General features: G+C 34.1%; 1 protein-coding gene across 3 annotated transcripts in view; it reads left to right on the top strand.

The window, feature by feature from the left end:
* The window catches only part of GULP1 (GULP PTB domain containing engulfment adaptor 1), a 258,080-nt gene that overhangs the window by 187,664 nt on the left and 47,850 nt on the right, over positions 1-22,566 (top strand). For all 3 annotated transcript variants that reach the window (XM_061203132.1, XM_061203115.1, XM_061203123.1), the window contains exon 5: positions 16,506-16,577. In XM_061203132.1, coding sequence (XP_061059115.1) covers positions 16,506-16,577 — 72 coding nt within the window. The remainder of the gene's footprint in view (positions 1-16,505; positions 16,578-22,566) is intronic.

Genomic DNA, 22,566 nt, shown 5'->3' on the forward strand with positions numbered 1-22,566 from the left:
GCTTTATTTTCCTTTTGCTTCATTTTTCTAATTTATCTTCCTCTATTTTATGACTCTTTATAAGACATTTTAAGTACATTTTCAGACATAGTACAATTATTTTTTAAATCAATGAAATAAGAAAAGTTTTTTTCTTTGAAGAAGGAACTATGCCTGGGTCTCTGGGAACTCAAGATCAATCACCAGCAAAGTCCCCTTTGTCCTCCACCTCTCCTCTGAACCTTGCTTCTTCTTGCTCCAAAGAAAACCAGCCTCTTCTGAGGACTCTAAATCCCCTGTTGCCTTTGCCAACCTTGAACACTTTCCACAAGACGTGGATGTTTTCTCCGCACAACTCTTCCCAGAACACCTGGCCTGGCAAGCGACTTGACTTTCCTTCCCCTTTCCTACTCTCTCTGAGTCTCATGTTATCAAACTGTGCCACTCTTCCTCTCCTAATTGAAGTTATCTGTAATCCCCAGGTCACTCCTTTGTTCCTTCAGTATTTTAGCTTCTGCTTCAATGTCATTCTCCCCAAAATAACTCCATACTAGGAAGAATATACACAATGCTACTGTATAGTAGCAGATGCTCTTGTGAGGTAGTGATCTCCCTGTCAACAAATATTCTCAAGCAAAGAGATATAGCATGCCAAATCTTTAGATATGGCCCATAACTGATTTACCCATTGGATGCAGATGTGCTATTCTAGCTAGCAGTAGAATTATCCATGTACAAGTCTGTTTAGACAGAAAATCATAACCAATAGGTTAAATACTTTGGCCCCAAAGCAGTACATCTATCTATCTATGTATTGAACTTGAGACGTATAAATTAGAGGCATTGAGATCATTTAGATGATATACTTCCTGAATGCTGTACCTTGGCCTTCACAAACTGGATCATTTAACAGCACAAGTTTCAGATTTTAATAGTCACTGAACCAGTGTGTTTCTGATTACCTCAGACTAACTTCTTTTGTACAATGACCAACTGCATGACCTCATTAATGAGATCACCACACACCTACATAGTACACTTATACCACTTAATTTAACAGCAGATATAATTTTAGTAACATCAAATTTTTACCTTATTAAATTTAGAAGTTTCTGGGAAAAAGTCATAAGCACTATACTTAGCACTTAGTAAAGTTTAAATGTAATGTTTCCTGTATATTTTTTATCTCTAACATTTGATTAAATAGTACCCTATTTATCCGTTCTTTTCCTTTCATCATTATTTTAAATACAGGCCCATGAGTATATTTGCTGGTATACACAAACACACACACACACACACACACACACACACACACAGACACTTCATAGTCCCACTTAAATATCAGATTCCCATTTATTAAATTCCTGGAGTTATACTGGGACATTAAAATCATGGGTGGGGTACCTCCCTCGTGGCACAGTGGGTAAGACTCCGCGCTCCCAATGTAGGGAGCCCGGGTTTGATCCCTGGTCCAGGAACTAGATCCCACATTCATGCCACAACTAAGAGTTCACATGCCACAACTAACAAGCCACAACTAAGGAGCCCGCCTGCCACAACTAAGAAGCCGGCAAGCCGCAACAATGGAGCCCACCTGCCGCATCGACGCAACTAAGTAAATAAATAAATATTTAAAAAAAAATTTTTTTAAATAAAATAAAACCGTGGTGGGGGGGAACTAGCATGACAAACACCCTTGCCTTTTTACTCACATTTTTATAGTTTCAAAGTAGTAGATAAAAACCAGAAGCTAATTGGTTAGTTGTTTTCTATAATATATCTGGATCATGTAGTATGGAACAATTTAATTTCAAAGAGACTCTTTGGCTTTTATTATAAAATAGTTTTAGTTCTCCTACTTGATTAAGTGAGACAAACCTATTAAATACTAAGTACTATTAAATACTAAATACTGTATTCTCATTATCTTCAGCAATCCTCAGAGTGACTCTATATAGAAGTATCACTACCACTTTTTATAAAGACTAACATTTGGAAATGTAAAGTAGATTGACCAAAAAACTTAGTAACAGCAGAGCCAAGATTCAAATCTTAATTTGAATCCAGAGATTCTTCCTAGCACTATATCCTTGGCAGAATAAAGTTTGACTTGGTCATTCAGTAAGCAGCCAATCTTGGGGGACAATAAGAATTAACAAAAATAAAGCCCCTTGACTTCAGTGTTTACATGATGATTTGTATTTTACAAATAATATATATCGTAACTTGGTATATTTGCTATCCTAATAACAAATTAAGAAATTTCAATCCAAGTACAGAAGAACCAACCACAACCTGAATTTCTTCCTTCTCTCAGGAAGTGTTTTTAGAGCAACAAGCCAAAAGTACTTTCTGAGGTGAGGCTAACAAGACTGTTGAGAATAAGAGAAAGTTACTTGCCCTTCTCATGACATTTTCCCTACCAACCACCCACTTTGCATTCCTTCCTGCAGGCTGCTGGCAGGATTTCTACAGGCAAAGCTTGACAGATGGGGTTCTAGTGACTGAGGCCCTCCAACTCCAATGAGATGTTACCAAGGACTTAAAAAGGCCCTTCAGATAAAGACTTAATCATGTTTAAATGGCAGAAACTCTCAGAGTCTTTAGTAAAATTCCATTACCGGAGAGTGGCAGGGGTTATTGGGGCTTTATAGAGTGAGGCTTCCTGAGTTTGGATAGATCTTTTAACTTGAATATTCAGTAACAGAACGTAAATTTTTGGTGCAAAGAGAGAATGCCATATGTTTTCTAATTCTTACATGTAGCAGCATGCATAATTTCTATTGTGGCCATATATAATTTTGAAATTTATACTAGATTGGCCCCAAAATGAAATGCAAATAAATATGATTTTAATGCTATTATATCTTTGCTAATACTTCACTTATTTGTGCATTTTAATAACATTTATTGCTTTTAAATGAAAACAAATTAATCTCAGGCCTGAGCCAGTATATATATAGTATATTAATTCTGATGCACAAGGAATTGAAATGGCATGTCATAAAATGCTTAAATTAAAAATGTGTTAAAAATAAGTAACTTTAAACTTTAGTCATATTAATAATGGAACTGCATATAAAGTAAAGGTTCTTCTCAAATACCAGTTTTGCAGTGTGAATATAGCAAATTTAAGTATTTGATATATTAATCAAATATATCATGGGAAATAGAAATGTATATAGTTCTTTCTGAGAAAAGTAATATACTGCAATATAATTCTGTATATATAAAGGGAATTTTTAATATAGTTTGGAATTATAGTTACTAATCAGCTTATTAAATTTTTAGAAGTATTCCAATAAAAACATAAAGGTCTATGTTAATACCAGGATTAGAATTTTCAAAGGGCAACTGAAAAATATTCTCAAAAGCTTCCAAGGAATATGTGACAACTGATTTTTTTAAAGGCCAAGGATAATCAAATAAAATCAGCATATAGTAAGGTTAAAGAAAAACCAATTAAGCATTACAGTGAAGACTAATTGGTGCTAATTAGTGATAATTGCCTTCAACTATTGAAAATAAATAAATAAAATTGTCTTTAAAAAGAAAAAAGCGTAGACTTAAAAAAATAAACCGAATTATCAAATTAAGTTAGAAGTAGATGGGCTTAATGGTAACAAAAGTAGGAAGAATGAGTTGTGATAGTAGAAGCAGAATAGTTGCTCACTTTTACAAACAGGGAAGAGGGAATTCGGCTATTAGCTAATGAGATAAAACAGCAGCATCTTCATAGCAGCCTCTGACTGCAAGGCAGACTCCTTCCATAAATGGACTCAACTGATTGCACAAAATCAGAGTGACCCACTCATTCTCCTGTTCCCCTGTAGAAATTGCCAGGACCCTGCCATCGTTGGATGCTTGATGCATCTGTATTTCCCCATCTGCCACTTAATTAGCCAGAGTCATCAGCTTCCCAGCAGACTTATTTAAGCCCTATTAATAGAATTATGTTGAATCTATAAAATCAGAAGGAAAAAAAACCCTGACCGTTGTTGAAAATAATCAGTCACAAACTCTGTTGTTCCAGCATTACTTTAGGATATAGAACCAAATAATCAACACCTATGTATCATTTAGAAGCATTTATTTTTTTCTATTTTATTTTTAAATTTTTAATTTTTTATACAATTTTTAAAGGTTACCTTCCATTTACAGTTATTACAAAATATTGGCTATATTCCCCGTGTTGTACAATACATCCTTGAGCTTATCTCACACCCAACAGTTTGTACCTCCCACTCCCCTACCCTATATTACCCCTCCCCCCCACCACTGGTAACCACTAGTTTGTTCTCTATATCTGTGAGTTTGCTTCTTTTATGTTATATTCGCTTGTTTGTTGTATTTTTTAGATTCCATATATAAATGATACCATACAGTATTTATCTTTCCCTGTAGGAGCATTTATTGAATGAAGCAAATATTTTTTGAATGCCTACTATGTGTCAGGCCCTTTACCCATACCATTTTTGCTTATAACCATTTATAAATACAGGGATATTTATCTACATTTTACAGAAGAAGATGCTGCTGCTCAGAGATGTTAAGATTCATAAACTTATCAAGTGGCAGAGCCAGAATTCAAACTTTGTGTCTATGTGGTTCTAAAACCCTTTTGCATGTTTCCACCAAGCCACTTCCCTAGAGACTTTGACTTTTCTGTTTGTCACTGTATCTGAGTACCTGGAACAGTGCCTGACACATAGTAGGCCCTCAGTAAACAGTTCTTGATTAAAAGAAGGCCTGCTCGGTGCAGAGCCTGCTTTCCCTTGTGCCTCTGGGGGCCCCTGATGGGAGTAGAATAGTACGTTCATAGTCACTAACATTAAGCTTGTCTCAATCTGTTCCAGATCTCAGGTTTTTGTTTGTTTGTTTGTCTTGTTTTTTGTTGTCTTTGCCTTTCCTTGTATGTGTTTGAATCTCTAAATCTAGCAGGTAAAACCCTAGGGGGCAGGATTCCGTCTTCTTTGCTTGTACCATCACAGCACACTAATGAGTGCTGTGCACGCAGCAGTGCTTCACAAAGTGAACAGCCCATATTAATCATTGACAGAAAGTCTGTTGAAAGAAATAAATAAATCTGCATTTCAGGAGTATCATTAGCCCACACTCAGTTTTCACTCGGAAGAGCTATACACAGCCTATCAAGATCTAAAAAGTAGATTTTTCTCCCTTCCTAAAGAAACAAGGATAGCAGTTTGAGTAGTAAAAAGTCCCTTAATGTGGTCACTCATTTCTGTGATACTTAAATGTGAAGGAGAAGTTCTGCTCACAGCTTGGGATGAGGTCTTCTCCAAGACGGCTTAAGATTTCAAAACTGATCACGTACAGCCAGAAAACTCCACTATGGCAATTATTGTTGATTTGGAAGCTCTCTTGTTGCAGTTTATTTAGATTATACTTAACAGGGCTGTAGGTGGAGTGGAATGAAAAAACCTGTGAGAAAATATAGGCACCCTCTCTAAACATTGAAGATAAGGGTGTAACCTACAGCAGCATTAATAGGTCAGGGATCTGGATCTGTTTTGTTCACTGCTGTATCCCTGGTATCTAGAACAGAAACTGACACATAGATGGTACACAATAAATATTTTTTAAATGGATTAGGATATAGAAATAATAATGATGATGAGGAGGAGGAGGATAGAGAAATGGTGATGATAACATAGTGTTTCAGAGGGGAAGTACTGGAAATGTTATCCCCTGAATTAGGATGGATGCAGAGCTTTTAAAGAACGTTCTCTCCAAAAGGGAGAAGAAGAGATAAATTTAGCTCAGGAGAAATGTGGAGATTCTTTGAAATATTAGGGCCTTCTCCAGCTATATTCTTTTTGGACAGAGTTCAGGAGCACAAGAAGTTTTGGGGCACTTACGTTATTGAAGTTTAAAACGGAAGTAGAATAATAAGCAGTATATTGTATTGCCAAAAGCTTAATTAAATCTCATGAAAATTAAGAATAAGAAATGGATACTTGTTATAACTGTTATTTAACATTGTTTTGTAAGCAATGAAAATGAAAGAATTTGTAGCAATATTGAGAAAGATATTGATAATTACATTCCAGTAGATTCACATTTTTCAAAAGAAATAAAACTGCTAAGCTTAATAAGATAATTTGGTAAGCTGACTAAATACAGGGTAAATGTTTCCCATAGTAGCAATAATTTGTTATAAATAGAATTTAAAAAAACTTGTTTACCCCAGACTATAAAGCAACTAGGAATATATTTAGCAAGAAAAGTACTTGGCCTTCCTGAAAAACAGTATAAACACTTACTGATAAGGTATCCACAAGTAGGTATTTCATAGATATCCTAAAAATCTCACATCTCATTTTGTATAATTGATTACATTGCAATGAAATTAAATTACAATGAGAATTTAGAAGAATAAGTGTTTAAAAATAACCAATAAAATTTTGAGGAAAGAATATACCTGTGTATGTGTCGGTAAGGATTCTAGCTGCCTCTATAGCCAAAATCTGACTACTAGTGGCTTAAAATAGGTTTTTTTTTCTTGCTTACTTCATAGTCTGTTGGTAGGTTGGCTTTTTTTAAATTCTTGTTGTGACTGTTATTTTATTATTGTATTTCAATTTCTAAGCATAAATTCAGTGAACATTCACTCTGTGCCAGTCACTGATTGCATTATCTCATTTAATTCTCACAGAAACACTGTGTTATCCCCATTTTATGAATGAGGAAACTGAGGCTCTGAGAGTTTCAATAAAGAAATGGTAGAGGAAATTCAGGTTACCTAACCGTAAAGCCAACCGAATATTCTTTTGACTTCCTCAGATTTTTTTTAAAAATTTTTATTGGAGTATAGTTGATTTACAATGTTGTGTTAGTTTCAGGTGTACAGCAAAGTGAATCAGTTATACATATACATACATCCACTCTTCTTTAGATTCTTTTCTCATATAGGCCATTATAGAGTATTGAGTAGAGTTTCCTATGCTATACAACAGGTTCTTATCAGTTATCTATTTTATTAGTAGTGTGTATATGTCAGTCCCAGTCTCCCAATTTATCCCCCCACCCTTATCCCCTGGTAACCATAAGTTTGTTTTCTACATACGTGACTCTACTTCTGTTTTGTAAATAAGTTCATTTGTACCCTTTTTTTTTGATTCCACATGTAAGCGATATCATATGATATTTGTCTTTCTGTGTCTGACTTACTTCACTCGGTATGACAGTCTCTAGGTCCATCCATGTTGCTGCAAATGGCATTATTTTGTTCTTTTTTTATGGCTGAGTAATATTCCATTGTATATATATACCACATCTTCTTTATCCATTCCTCTGTTGATGGACATTTAGGTTGCTTCCATGCCCTGCCTATTGTAAATGGTGCTGAAATGAGCATTGGGGTGCATGTATCTTTTTTCCTTTTTTTTTTTTTGGCTGTGTTGGGTCTTCATTGCTGCATGTGGGCTTTTCTCTAGTAGCGGCGAGCAGGGGCTGCTCTTTGTTGCGGTGCACGGGCTTCTCATTGCGGTGGCTTCTCTTGTTGCAGAGCACGAGCTCTAGGCACACAGGCTTCAGTAGTTGTGACACGTGGGCTCAGTAGTTGTGGCTCACGGGCTCTAGAGCACAGGCTCAGTAGTTGTGGCACATGGGCTTAGTTGCTCTGTGGCATGTGGGACCTTCCTGGACCAGGGCTTGAACCCATGTCCCCTGCATTGACAGGCAGATTCTTAACCACTGCAGCACCAGGGAAGTCCCAGGGTGCATGTATCTTTTTGAATTATGGTTTTCTCCGGGTACATGGCCAGGAGTGGGATTGCTGGGTTGTATGGTAGTTCTATTTTTCGTTTTTTAAGGAACCTCCTTACTCTTCTCCATAGCAGCTGTACCAATTTGCATTCCCATCAACAGTGTAGGAGGGTTCCCTTTCTCCACACCTTCTCCAGCAATTATTGTTTGTAGATTTTTTTGATGATGGCCATTCTGACTGGTGTGAGGTGACTTCCTCAGATTTTAAGCATATCTCACAATAGAAAGAACCTATAACATAAAACTTAATTAACCAAATGGATGTGGCCTAAATGGGTAATATATATCCAGTATACTATATTATCTTTCCTTCTGTTTCTGTTTTATTTAAGATAGCAAAAATAAAGAGTATATGTCTGAAAATTAGGAGAGCTGGAATCCTAGCCCTCGCTCTGCTACTGAAAAGCTTTGTGACCTTCAGAAGTCACTTCACCTTCTTTGTCCTCAGTTTATATTATCTATAAAATAATGGGAGTTGAATGATAATATCTCCACAGTCCACAATCGAGTGGTTCTCTGAGGAGAAAATGGATTGTAAAGCCTGTCTGGATTCAAAGCCCATGCTTTTGGTTTTCTGTGTAAGTTGGTGTTTATTTATTTTTGTAATAATTTTATTTATAACAACACAGGTGAATGCTCTGCCCTTCACTCCACCTGTCTCACTCCTCAGATGTGAAAGAAGTTTGACTGTGGAGGGGCCTCTGAGACAGAACAAAACCCTCAGTGCTTCTTACTGTGACCGTGTGATTCAAAACTCGATTTGGGAGACCCTTCCACAGTGGGCAATGTGCACAGTTTCTTGTTTATAGCAACTAGGTTTGCTTTGGCTTAAACTTAGAAATCTTCTTTTAATAGCAAGAGCCTGTTAAAATAATACACTCTGTATTCATGTAAAATAAGAAGATATAGGATACAATTTAATAGGACTTACCTGGTGGCACAGTGGTTAAGAATCCGCCTGCCAATGCAGGGGACACAGGTTCAATCTCTGGTCCGGGAAGATCCCACATGCCATGGAGCAACTAAGCCTGTGCGCCATAACTACTGAGTCCATGTGCCACAAGTAGTGAGCCCGTGTGCCACAACTACTGAAGCCTGCTCGCCCTAGAACCCGCACGCTGCAACTACTGAGCTCACGCACTGCAACTACTGAAACCCGCGCACTCTAGGGCCTGTGTGCTGCAACTATTGAAGCCCGTGCACCTAGAGCCGTGCTCTGCAACAAGAGAAACCACCGCAGTGAGAAGCCCACGCACCCCAACGAAGAGTAGCCCCCACTCACCGCAACTAGAGGAAGCCCACGTGCGGCAACAAAGACCCAACACAGCCAAAGATAAAAAATAAAATTAAAAATTAAAAAAATAACATAATAATAAAAAAGATACAATTTGATAGAAAGTTACTACAATAAAATGAGAATAAATGTCAAATCAAATATAAAATGTAAACTTTTAAATACTGACCCCAATATTTTTTATTCTCTATTAAATCCTGCTCCTCCTTTAAAGGATAACCTTTAGAGTATTTAGTTTAAATCATATCCTTTCTTTTTTGGTGGATCTATTTTATTTTATTTTTTAGGATTATGGTTTTGACAATTAAGTAATAGGTTTAAGTTCGATTGATTCTGACCTTTCTTTAGCAATTGATTATTATGATGTGCTTTTTATATTGTTTGGCACTGTGACATGGAGAGTCAGCCAAATAAAGACTATAAAATTAAATTGGCTTACTCCTGTATGGCCTATCTACTGGGTGCAGTTGAGTAGCTGGAAGGTTTAAGTACTGGTTTTTTTTTTGTTTTTTTTACACATATGCAGTCAAGTTAACGCCAAGAAAATTAGCCCCATCCTGTTTGAGTCTCTGCAACCTTGCTTACAAAGATAGAGACATACTCATTTATTTTTTTTCTATAGTTAAAATATCCATTGGTAGTTATGCTACCAATAGTTATTTATTAGCCTTGATGTTAGAGAAAACTTTTATGTTGTACAAAATGGAAATTATTTTCCTTTATTATTTTAAAATAATTGTATAGAGAACATATTATCTACATACATTTGGCATATTTTGAATTTGATATAAACGTGTATTCAATATATTTTTTATGTTAGCTCTTTCATATGTTAATGTCAGATATCATAGCAGCTAGGCTTAGCAACTCTTCAGTTAATTATTTTAGTTGTTGTTAATCTGGCATTTATTTTTTAAAAACCCACATTATTCATATTTACAGAGTGATTCTAAAAACATTTGAGAAAGCGAGAAAAGCAGATATTATAATTAGGTCCATATGATGTCCAACACTGCTCTCTACTGGCAAAGAAGCAAGTCATAAAACAAACTATTCAGTCTTTCAAGTGGGAAAAAAAAGTCAATTTCAAGTAATATTTGAAAATGAAGGTGTAATTCTCAAACTTTCACACGTTTTTGCAAAATGCTTATTTTAGGCGTAATGGAATACAATGAAATAACTGGAAGAAATGACTACAGACATCACTTGAGATTAGTTTAAAAGAGAAGCCTGTGTCATTTTAATTAATTGAAAAATAGTTGTGGGAGTTTTGGAAAATATTAAGCCAGATATGAAATATCTTAATAGCATTCTAATTTTAAAAGTCTATAAAGTAAATATTTTTGTTTATAATAGTGAGTTTGATGACATTTTTCTGTTTTTAATTTCAACAACCTCCAGCCTCTAAAATATCTGCTATGAGAGCATTTACTAAGTATCCAAATGCACTGACCAAAGAGATGCGTAGGTTGGACTATTTGCACAGAATATATAATTAGCTTTAAGGTATCAAAAATTTGCCCTGTATTTGTCAAAGTCTTTATTGATGATTTTCCAAAGACATTTTATAGTTTGTAAAATCTATGAAAAATATATGCTATGTTGTTATACCTTTCAATATATAGACTAAGAATACACAAAACATTTTTAGATCACTATCATCTTACTTTTCATAGTCTAATATATTGTAAATGTCCTGTTGTGTTTTATATTTTCCTATCTGTCCATATTATCTAGGATCAAAATATTATTCAGTATTTTAATCTTCAATCCTTTTAATAACTAGTAGCCAAAATTTAAATACACACACACACACACAATAATGCCCCAAATGGAATCAGTCATATATAGTAATTTAAGAGGTCTTGTTTGTTTTTGTAAGTTTGCCTAATACTATCATTGGCCGATTACTTTAACTGTAACAAATTTAAAGCATATTACATTTTCAATGATAATTACCTCTTGATTGTGAGAAAGAAGTTGATGCTTATATTCATTGATACATTTTTCTGTAGTTTCTAAATTTCCTACAGTGAACATACATTACTATTAAAATACAAATGTTTATTCATAAGTAAACAGAAAAATTTTGTTGCAGATTTTCAAAGCACAGACACACAATTGTGCAAGACACACACTTGGACTTATGTAAGGTCTAATGCCTGATCTTTCAAAAAAAGTATGTGCTGAAAAGAATGTTGGCTATTGGAGACTCTGAAGAAATATAATTGATAAAATCTTGAATACTTGAAGTAAGAAAAAGAGCACCCACCATTATCACTGGCCTCGGAACACATAACTCTTTCTTTTGCTCTTTTGCCACACTGAAAAATAGCACTTAGAATATACATGTATAAAGCAAAAACAGTCTGATACATTATACTCTCTTCTCATCACTGTTATTTTTTTTCTGCCACATGGAGGAGCTAAGACATAAAGTTGCTAAAACATAAAAGCAATGACTTTTACCCAGTTGAAAGTGTTCAACATACCAATGTCCCATTTTCTAAGAGGTTGTAAAACAAATTTTCTATATTTTTTATTTAGGTAAATTTCATAACAGAAAAGAGAATTTTTGAGATTAACTTCTTTTATTCAGCATAATTCCCTTAAGATCCACCCAAGCTGTGTGTGTAACAACAGTCCACTTATTTTTATTGCTGAGTAGTGTTCCATGGTATGGATGTACCACAGTTTGTTTAACCATCCACCCACTGAAGGATATTTGGGTTGTTTCTGACATTTGACTAGTACAAATAGATCCATTGTGAACATCAATGCAAAAATATTTACAGGAATATAAGTTTTCATCTATCTGGGATAAATACCAAAAAGTACAGTTGCTGTACCTTAGGGTAAGTGCATATTTAGTCTTCAGAGAAACTACCAAACTATTTTCCAGTGTAGCTGTAACATTTTACATTCCCACCAACAGCAGCATCCTATAATTTTATTTGCTCATCTGATAACCCTGATTACTAATATTAAGGATCTAACTTTCTTGATTCTCCTTGCCATTTCACCGAACATTTAACTTATTTCTGTTGGCGGCATTCTTCTCTTTCATCTCCCTCTGCAGCATGGCAGCTACCTGGGGACCCGTGGTTCTGGCACTCCTCAGTCCTTCTACTGAGACCTCAGTGCCAGGGTCTCCCTAATCCACACCTTTTACCCAGAATTCTCCTTCCCCAAGCACTACTTTGTATACCCAGCTGTTGAGTCTACTACTCTAACTGACACATCAAAGGAATTTAGACTCAATATGTTTGAGTATCTTTCATTTCTTCCTTTCATTCAGGTCGCTGTTAAAATGTCACCTTTTTAGAGAGGACTTTCCTGATCACTCGATCTTAAATATTACACTCTGCCCAATCTATGTTATTATTTGTGTTATTTTTACTTATGCCATCTAAGATATATTAGAAATATGTTTGTGATCTAGACATAAACATAGAAATATACAGATACATACATACATACATACATGCACACATACACAGGTATGCTCCCTGGGATATGAACTACACTAGAACAGGGACATTTCCCCCCTGCTATATACCCAGCACTTAGTAAATGCTTGACTCATAGTAAATACTCTCTTTTTTTTTTTTAAGGAATAAATGAGTATGTGCAACTTTAACTTGTTATCACTTGGGGACTTAATTCAATTTTTATTTTATCAAAGTTATCCATGTCCATTTTAAACAAATATTTCCCCAAGGCTTATAATGAAAAAGCAAAATGTTCCTCAGCTCTTTTCCCAAGTGTCACTCCCTGAAGTAACCATTTTCAACTCTTGTTATTTTCTTCTTTATTTCTGGATAACCTGCTACACTGCTGTGCCTTGATTTGTCATATATGTAGTGGTTAACACCCTCTGTCACTGCCCCACCCCCTTGATTCCTGGGTTCCATTTCTTCCTCTGCTTTGTTTTACATACTCCCCTCTTTTCCTATGAAGAACTGGGGCATGGGAGTTTAAATTTTTAGTCCCTTTCATATCTCAGTATGTATTTTTTCTCTCCTTGTAATCTGTAAACTTGGCTCTAAATCTTTTTTTTTCTTAGAATTTGAAGTTATTTTTCTATTTTTCTACACCAGTCATTAGCTAAGGAATATTGTGATATAGGGCAAAGCAAAAAACTTCCAGGTGTCTCCAGCTCTCTGTACTGGCAAAGTGACCTCATTGCCCAAAGGAAATCCTTTGAAGGTCTTGTGTGTGAGCCATTACCAGCAAAGCATGGGGAAGCTGGAGGATGGATCCCAGCCCTGATAAAGAAGATCTAAGGAGAGTTGAGCAGGCACCAACAATATCTACTGAATTCTAGTGTCTTCCCCAAACAATCATTAAATAAAGAAGTGACAATCCCTCATAATTATAAAGCACTTTGCAGTTTACAGGGTTTTTGTGGGTTTTTTTTTTTCTTATCTCTTACTGCAGTTGATCTTCAGAGCAATTTTGTAAAGCGAGAAGAACAATATTATTATCCTTATTTTTCAAGAATCAAATAAGACGGAGATTAAGTGACCTTTCAGTATCTTCAGATTCTAAGCCTAGAGTTTATTCCAGCATGCTGCATCATATTTAAGGGTCTTATAAATATTTTATATAGACATAGAATGCATACAAATATGAACTATTTAATCTAAGTATCATGACTTTTATAACTTAAAAATACAGGAACTATTATAAGGAATAATCTGCTTTTCAGTTTTAAAATTATTTCCATTCAGTTCATCCAACATTACATAGAAAAAAAGGGTTAAGTGGCAAGCTTCATATTGAAAGTCTTTAAAGCTTAGTTCCCACAATCATTCAAGGCTTCTCCCTGTGTTTCATTACTCAGATGGTTTAATTAAAGCCACTGTGAAAGAAACATATTAAAATGTTCCTGGAGCACTGCAAGAGGTTGATTCATTTAGAATGTACTTGGAGTTCTTCCATAATTTTCCCATATGGGCCTATTTACGTATAACCACTATGACTCATGACATTACTGCCAAAGTATGAATATTTTCCATAAATATTTCTAGCAACTCTTGCAGTCTGTTATCGACACATCAGACGCTTCCTTCTTATACTTCAATAATCACTTAGCAATATAGTCTGCTTTTACCTTCCTGTTCTGCTAACACTAGACCACCACTAATGGGGAATCTCTCAGTGATAATTTCAGAGATGTTGAGAAGAGTTTACCCCATGGATTTACTCAGAACTAAATAGCTTCTATTGTGTTCGCTCCCCTCCTGTCACTTGAACCCTTTACTCTTTCTGCATGATCTATAACAGTGCTTTTCAAATCTGGTGGCACGTTAAAATCACCTGGGGAGCTTTAAAATGCACAGATGCCCTGGCTCCGCCCCAGCTAATTAAATCAGAGTCCCAGGCATCGCTCCCAAGTTATTGTATCATGAAGCCAAAGTTGAATACACTGTCCTGAAGCAGAAGAAATGTGATGGGTCCATTGGTATCAGGAATCGATTTGGCTGTCTCACATATCTTAGTAGCAGGTTTTCAGTTCCTTTTTAGCTGAGAATTTCTCCATTAATTTTGGTCTTTTTTTGCAGATCTGGTCAACCAATTTGAGGTCACAGAGGGACAAACCTAGTGCCTAATGATTTTACATCTAGACCAAGTTGCAGTTGTTTGGCATAGTTTGAATATATTAGAAAAAGAAACTGTTGTACCTTGTAGAATCTGAAAACTGAAACTTTTTTGCCTTAATGCTTCTGAGCTTCACGTTGTCTCCATGATCTCATTAGAAACAGGATCAGAAGTTATCTCCTATATTTTCAGCTCACCTTTTCTATCTACCTTCCACTATTCTCCTCAGCTGTTACTATTTTCTAAGTCTGTTCCTTAGATTTTAGTACAAGAAATCACTTGTGATGGTTTTAGAAATATAATTCCCTAGCCCTACCCTTATTAGATTGAGGAATCTGCATTGTTATGTTTTAACCTGTTTTAACCTGAGGTAATTCTCATACAGGTAATACACAGAGCCCATTTTGAAAAACAAAACTCTCATTCCTTTAGTTGTTATTGTTATTTTTTTCAAGAATGAAAGAGAGGGATAAATTGGGAGATTGGGATTGACATATATATATGTCAATATATATAATATTATTATAATAATATAATATATTATAATATATATATAATACTGCTGTATATAAAATAGATAACTAATAAGAACCTGCTGTATAGCACAGGGAACTCTACTCAATACTCTGTAATGACCTATATGGGAAAAGAATCTAAAAAAAAAAAAAGTGGATATATGTATGTGTATAACTGATTCAATTTGCTGTACACCTAAAACTAACACAACTATAGTTGTGTTACTAGCTGATTGTAAATCAACTATACTCCAATAAAAATTTTTAAAAAAAGAATGAAAGAAGGAATTAAATGTAATTTTAAAAGATACCCTGACATTACTATTTTGCTCCCTTCCATTCTGTGAGTTAACACATGAAAAAGGTTCTACTTAATTATTTGATGTAAAGTATATGCACATACATACTCATGCATATGTCTATTTATATAAGAAGTGATGAATTCTTATCCCACCCTGGTGTTATGATGATTGATAGTATGTGACAAGAAAAAAAATCTTTGGAAAATTATATATACCTAATGAATTTAATGATTATTTGCTATTTATATAGAAATAATCTGTAGAATAAAATATCCACATGTCAATTCTAATTGGTCTTGAACATTTCATGATATTGGACTTCTGTTTAAGAGGTATTATATCTCTCCAGGATAGAGATTTTATTACAATGTGGTAATTATTATGAAACTTTTACTTTTTGGGGGGAATAGGTCAGATTTTAACTAAAAACCTCCAGGGATATTTTAAAACTTAGTAAAATTGTAGAGCTTTTTTTTTTAAATTTTTTTGAATGTACTTTAGCTTATGGCTTTGATGAATGTTGTATACTGGGTATTAAAAAAGTGTGTATTTTAAAATTTTACATGCTGTACAAGTGTGCTAATTGGAAAACAAAGAAAAATGTTGATTTGACATTATAAACTGTATTAAACCACATTAATATCTCAAAATATACTATTGACAACATAAAAATTATATGCTTTAAATTTTCAGAAAATTTTTAATTGTTAATGTATTTTAAATTTGAGTTCAACTTTATTTCTCTGGGCCCAGTGAAATGTCTTTAATTTTCTTTCCAGTACAAATCTTCAAGTAAAGTATTTAGGAAAAGTATGTTTTAAAAAAACCTTGAAAAATAGGAATTGTATATGATTAAGTAATGTATTTATATTTCCATATAAAATAATATAAATTAGTAACTTCTGTTTAGGATTTGGACTTGAATTACTATCACATCATTCTATTATTCCATGATATATTTCAACATGACTTACTGATATATGATATAGTAAAGCCTGTCTCACAAGTGACCATTTTCAGTTTCTTGGCAGCACAGAAGTGGAGCAGCCCAAAGGAACAGAAGTTGTGAGAGATGCTGTAAGGAAGCTAAAGGTAGGGCAAGCCCTCCAGATAAGTGTCTAGTGTATTGAATTTATCTTCAGTCATCAGTAGACTGGTGGAAATTCAAAGCATGAATAGCTCTGTGACAGATATGGCTTCACCCTGGTAAAAATGGTCTGTTGAATGAATATCACTAGATCAAGGAAACATATTTAATAATAACTATGTACACATGATTATTTTTCTGGGTGTGGAACACTCTTTGTATTTTTCTAAGGTATAATTTTTCATACTCAACAAAAAAAATATAGCGGCAATATTTTATGTGTTGACATTCTGTAGCTTGCCTTTACGTTGCAATGTGGACTTGTGCCCTAACTCAAAGACTAATAATGGCAGAACAACTGTCTCTAAAAGTTAGAATATCATATCCACCAGTTGAAAGTGTAGAATTAGACTTAATTACAAAGCAGCATTTTGCTGTGACACTGTATGTTAAAGACGTCCTAATGGACAAATCCACGAGGATCTGGCCATATCTATGAGCAGACCTGGGGAACTGGTGAGAGTAAGAGCAGAAGAGGACACTAAACAACTCCACATACTCAGAATCAGCAAGTCTCCTGAGAAAATCTTACGTAAGCTGCCATGCATCCTTCGCATGTTTTTCTAATTGCATCCCATCCCAAAAGACATTGTTCCCTCTGAGATACTAAGATTTGAAAAACTCCTTCAACAGAATTCTCATGTTTATCTCATTCAGAAAATTTAACATAGCACTATTTTGTTAACACACTTTATTGTTATTCTCTATGGTTGTTCTCAAAAATTTTTTTAGAAACAACCCTTCTCTGACTTTATTTAGAGTTCATCCAATTATTCCATAGGAGAGGTAGGCCTCTCTGCCAGGCAAAATCATAAACATTAAAAAGTATTACTTTGCTTTGAGAATGTCATATCAGGTGGAATCTAGAGTGTTTAAATTGAGAAAAAAATTGAAGTGAGTTGGCTTGCTTTCTGGGTAAAGAAATAAAAGGTAATATTTTAATCCATTTATTTTACCTGACTTTTCCTAATTTTTTATATTTTAAAATATTTTATGTATTTTATATTTTACTTATTTTTAAAGAAATATACTAAAAGGTCCTAAGATGATCTCACTCCCATTTGGAGAAAAAGGGGACCAGCCAACCATTTCTTTTAACTACTCATTAGGCAGTAATTTATACTTGTGCTTGTTTGGCAAATACTTTTAAGCACTCATAGAGAATTTTAAAAGTCTTACAATTTATGGACAACATTTAGAATAAGATTCTATTTAAATGTTCAAAATGTTGCACATTCTGGGTATGAATCCAACTTCACTACAATCAGGACGTTTTATAAAAGAATGATGATATTTACACTTAATGTTTCTTTATAACTAGGAGGTTCTTTATTCAGTGAACCCAAATCCAAACCCAAAAAGATTCAATTACGTAATGACTAGGTAACAAAGAGATATTCGAGATGAAATGCTTTCTAAAAAATGGCTAGTTTTTAATGTATTTTTGTGAAACTTTATTTTCAGTTCTTATGTAGTTTCCTATTTGGAAATGTACTCTGTTAATAAAGGAATGTGGTTTACAATAAGATAAAAATCATGCAGTATAGTTTAAAAATTTATACTCAGTTGATAATAGCTTTTGTCTTTCAAGTATCTTCCAGAATACTTAATCTAATAAGCAATCTTTACTCTATTGATTGTAAAAATTTTGTAGATCAGGAAAGTATATCTAAGGGTAATGATTCATGAACTAATGAAAATAAATAAAACAATGTTTTTTATTTACTTCTAAATTTTTTTTGTTTGTTTCTTTGTATCAAAGGGCAGATGCTACAACTCAAGAGTATACAAGAATATTTACATTTATTTTAAGAACTTAGACCCTGGCTCCTGTTTAATTCTGTTGTCATGTAGAGATGACCAGAAGATGGTGCTATGGCTCTACCAAAAAGAAAAAAAAAAAAAAAAAAAAGAAATTTGCTTATTAACCCTGTTCTGTGTACACATCCCCCATTTTAATTTCCTGCTTACTTTTCTTAAACATATGTATTCTGATTACTTTTTTATCCACTATAGTTCAGTATTATATTTTATTTGCCACATAAGGTAACATTTCATTTCTATTTAATAATTTTTCAAAAGTTTGCAATATTAATATATTGGCTTCTGACATTAAAGAAGAATTCAAAATTTTTGACCAATACAAGATGATAGAAAACTTACAAGATTTTCAATAGTGTATTTTTTTTATGCTTCTACGTTTAATGATGCCTAATTATTTTTCACGAAAAATTTTAAAACTTTGATTTATTTTATTGGGTACTATTTTTCTGTCATTTTGTGGAGAATTTATAGTTCATAAAGTTTTCTTAAATATTATAATTTTTATAAGTGTTTACTTTCAGAAATTCTATATTTGTCAAAACAGCATATTTTCTATTTCTCAATCATGTGCAACAATTTCTATCTCTTAATCATGTTTTAGTCTACAATTTAAGAAAATTCCAAATTTTTCAAAAAGTGATAATTAAAAATCCCTTTTAACTTCTATATATTTAATATCATTGTTATTGTAAGGAATTTTATTTTAAATAGGGATTTATTTAGTTTTAGTACAACTAGTACAAATTTCAGAGGGCTCAATATATTTCATAAACAATCTGCTTGTGATATTTACATGTGGATGAATATTGGTATGTAGATCCAAAACTTCTTGATTTCTCTGGGAGATAACCAGGGAGCAGCATTCCTGGACCCCAATTTTAGAGGACAGACCCCTCACCCCAGCAGAGCTAACAAAATTACATGAAGCTACCTCAAGCCATGTGGCCTTGGAAATTACTGAAAAGTTCTGTTAAATCTAGGCCCAGCAGTTTCTCCACTTGACCTCATTCTCTCTGGGTAGCATTAACACTCTGTTTTTGTCTTCATAACCAGTTATTTAATTAATGAAATACTTAAAGATTATTTTAATTGTAAACATACATGCATAGCTGGTACCCCTGTAAGAGTATCAGGAAAATTTTTAATTAAATCAACAATTTATAAGAACCACAAAAAGAATTTGAATTAATTCATTAATTTTTATTGCCTAATAATGTATATTCCATTAATAATATAGTTAGATTTCACTTTTTAAGTCCTTTGAGAAATGGATAGAAATTGTGTGATGATGATATTGAAACCCAGTAGTGCTCCCTTTAAAATTTCTTTAGCTGTTCTACTTACAAGTGGCATATATTTAACTAAGTACTTTATTTATTTCAAGTAATACTTTATCCTTCCCCATCATTTTGTGGTGATAAAGGCTTGTTTTTGTTTATTCATTTGTTGTATCCAGATATCCTCCAGAATTCTTAGGCTTTACCCCCTTTGAATATTCTTATTGGATTATTATATTCAAGTTTTACTGGTAGATCACTCTGTCTAGATGACCAAGAAGTAAATTTACTGAAGCAAACATGGAAAAAAATTTGCAGAAGGCTTTTCAAGCATTAACATTCAAGTAGTAAATAGGGAGAGAAAAGAATACAAAGTGAGCATGAACGCGTCTTCCAAATGTAAATTAGAAGTATTGTGGAACACAGTTGAGAGGTCTACAAGTAGGAAAAGAGACCTAGAGAAATCATGTAAACTGTAGATAGAATACAGTCATCTTAAACTAAAAAAAAAAAAAAAAAAAGCAGGAATGAGAATATTAAACTTTGTTTAAAATATTATAGATTGAACAAATATAACCTTAGGCTTAAATGTTTTGCAACATTTGTGCAACAGTCAAGGCCAATAGCCAGTATCAACCTTGATAAACATGAAAATAGTACTGGAAGCTTTTTTTTTTTCTAATTCAGAAAATGTGCTGGGCAAAAGAAAAGAGTTATTAGTAGATAGCAAAACTAGGTTCTAGGCCTGATTGCTACAGATGCATTTTATGACCAAGGTAACTGACTTCTCTGAGACTTACTTTTCTCATCTTTGAAATGGGAGGATGGGATTGGATGATCTCTGAATCTTCTTGGAGCGCAATTATTTCATCTTGATATGAAGCAGAAGAAAAGGTTTCACAAGCCATAGATCAGATATTTTATGTTTATTTTTCTCTTTCTTTGTCTCGTTCTCTTGTTTCCCCGCTCTCCCTCTCTCCCTCCTTGCTCCCCTCTTTGTTTATTCTACTTGTAGCCACTACTTCCTCCCCTTGTTCATTTTTTCCTTTTTTTGCTGGCAGAAAAGACATAACAGATAAGTTTAATATTAGTGGTTGTTTTGTGACGGACTTTTTGGAAACTAAAAGAGGTCACAGGAATGGTTGTGTCCAGATGTGGAAAAGGCTTCAAGAGCTATTGCTCATTGTCTGTTTCTGGAAAGGAGCAGCACCCAGGAAGCCAGCTTAGACTGTGTCTGCAGCCAGCGATGGGACTGGCTTTGTTCAGACGTGTTCACGTAGATGGAAAGCAGCTGATTTATTTTGTCAGCCTCCATATGTGAAAACCCCCAAATTGTTTTGATTATACCAATACAGGAAGAAGATTATGAAGGGAAGAGAAACAAATTAATCCACTTTCTTTGGGAGAGAGCTGGGATAATTTTTAAAGGTCTGCACTGAAGCAAAACAAGTTTCTTAAAGACAAAAAAAGAAAATTCTCTGGCATGAATTAGTCACATTTATGTGCAGAATGTAAGACTGCTGAATACCGAGAAAAAAGCTGCCTGTATTTATAGAACAGGACAGATAGCAAACTAAAAAATTATACCACCCAAAATGAAATAAAGCAAATGGAACCCTTCCCCTGTAACCCCCTCCCTGGATATCAAGGCAGACACTTCAAGGCATTCTTATATGCATTAATTATATTATTCTCCATGGCAGTGCAAAATCATGAAAAGAGAAAGAGGCCTTTAAACACTCTCTGCTCTGGGACTGAACTATACCATGTGTATTCACATTAGAAAGAAATACACAATGCAAATAAATATGACACACAAAAGAGGACTGAAACCCCATCCCGCCTTACAGATACTCTGTTTTGAGTCAAGTTAGGGTGATCCATATGCTAACAAAATGTTATACTAGGAAATAACTTCTTGAAGCCCTACAAGAGGGGTAATAAATACAATTTTTTTCAATAGGTCTCTTCTATTTCTTGAAAAGAAATGTGGAGGGGGGCGCGGAGGGAGGAGAGAAGGAAAGTAGGGAGAGAATAGCATTGCCACATAAAACCAGGACTTTTTTTTTTTTTTTTAATTCAAACAGAAAGTCACAAAAATTATAATCATCCTCATCAGTTCACTCAGTCCCAAGTAATTAATTTTTTTTTCATCTTGATCTTTTGTTAGCACTTTTATGAGTTCATCAGATTTTCATTAGAGTTCCGAAAATGCTTATTCATTCAGTTCAGCAGTACAGTCAGTTACCAGAAACCTGTACTTGTCAGAGTCTTTTCCATGAATTCCTTGAAGATGAAACCCTTTTATAGGAACATATTTACAAAAGCATCAGAGTATACCCAGAACTGTCTGTAAATGACAAAAGACTTAAAAATGACCACGGTTAAAGATTTGATGAAAGTTCATAGTAATGCAATTGACAAGGAAATTTAGTTATTTCTGAGATATACATTTTAAAGTAATAACTAGAATTATGACTTATAACATTATACCAGAACATATAAGATTTTTAGAAATTTCATGTAATGTCTGAAACATTTATATTAACATATTTCCATACAAATAACCCAATGAAAGTTTAGTATTAGTTGTTTTGTTTGTTTTTTTATACTGCAGGTTCTTATTAGTCATCAATTTTATACACATCAGTGTATACATGCCAATCCCAATCGCCCAATTCAGCACACCACCATCCCCACCCCACTGCGGTTTTCCCCCCTTGGTGTCCATACGTCTGTTCTCTACATCTGTGTCTCAACTTATGCCCTGCAAACCGGCTCATCTGTACCATTTTTCTAGAAAACCAGGACATTTAAATACTTCTAGACTGAG

Source organism: Eubalaena glacialis, chromosome 1 (genome assembly GCF_028564815.1).
Source record: "Eubalaena glacialis isolate mEubGla1 chromosome 1, mEubGla1.1.hap2.+ XY, whole genome shotgun sequence".
Lineage (NCBI taxonomy): Eukaryota > Metazoa > Chordata > Mammalia > Artiodactyla > Balaenidae > Eubalaena > Eubalaena glacialis.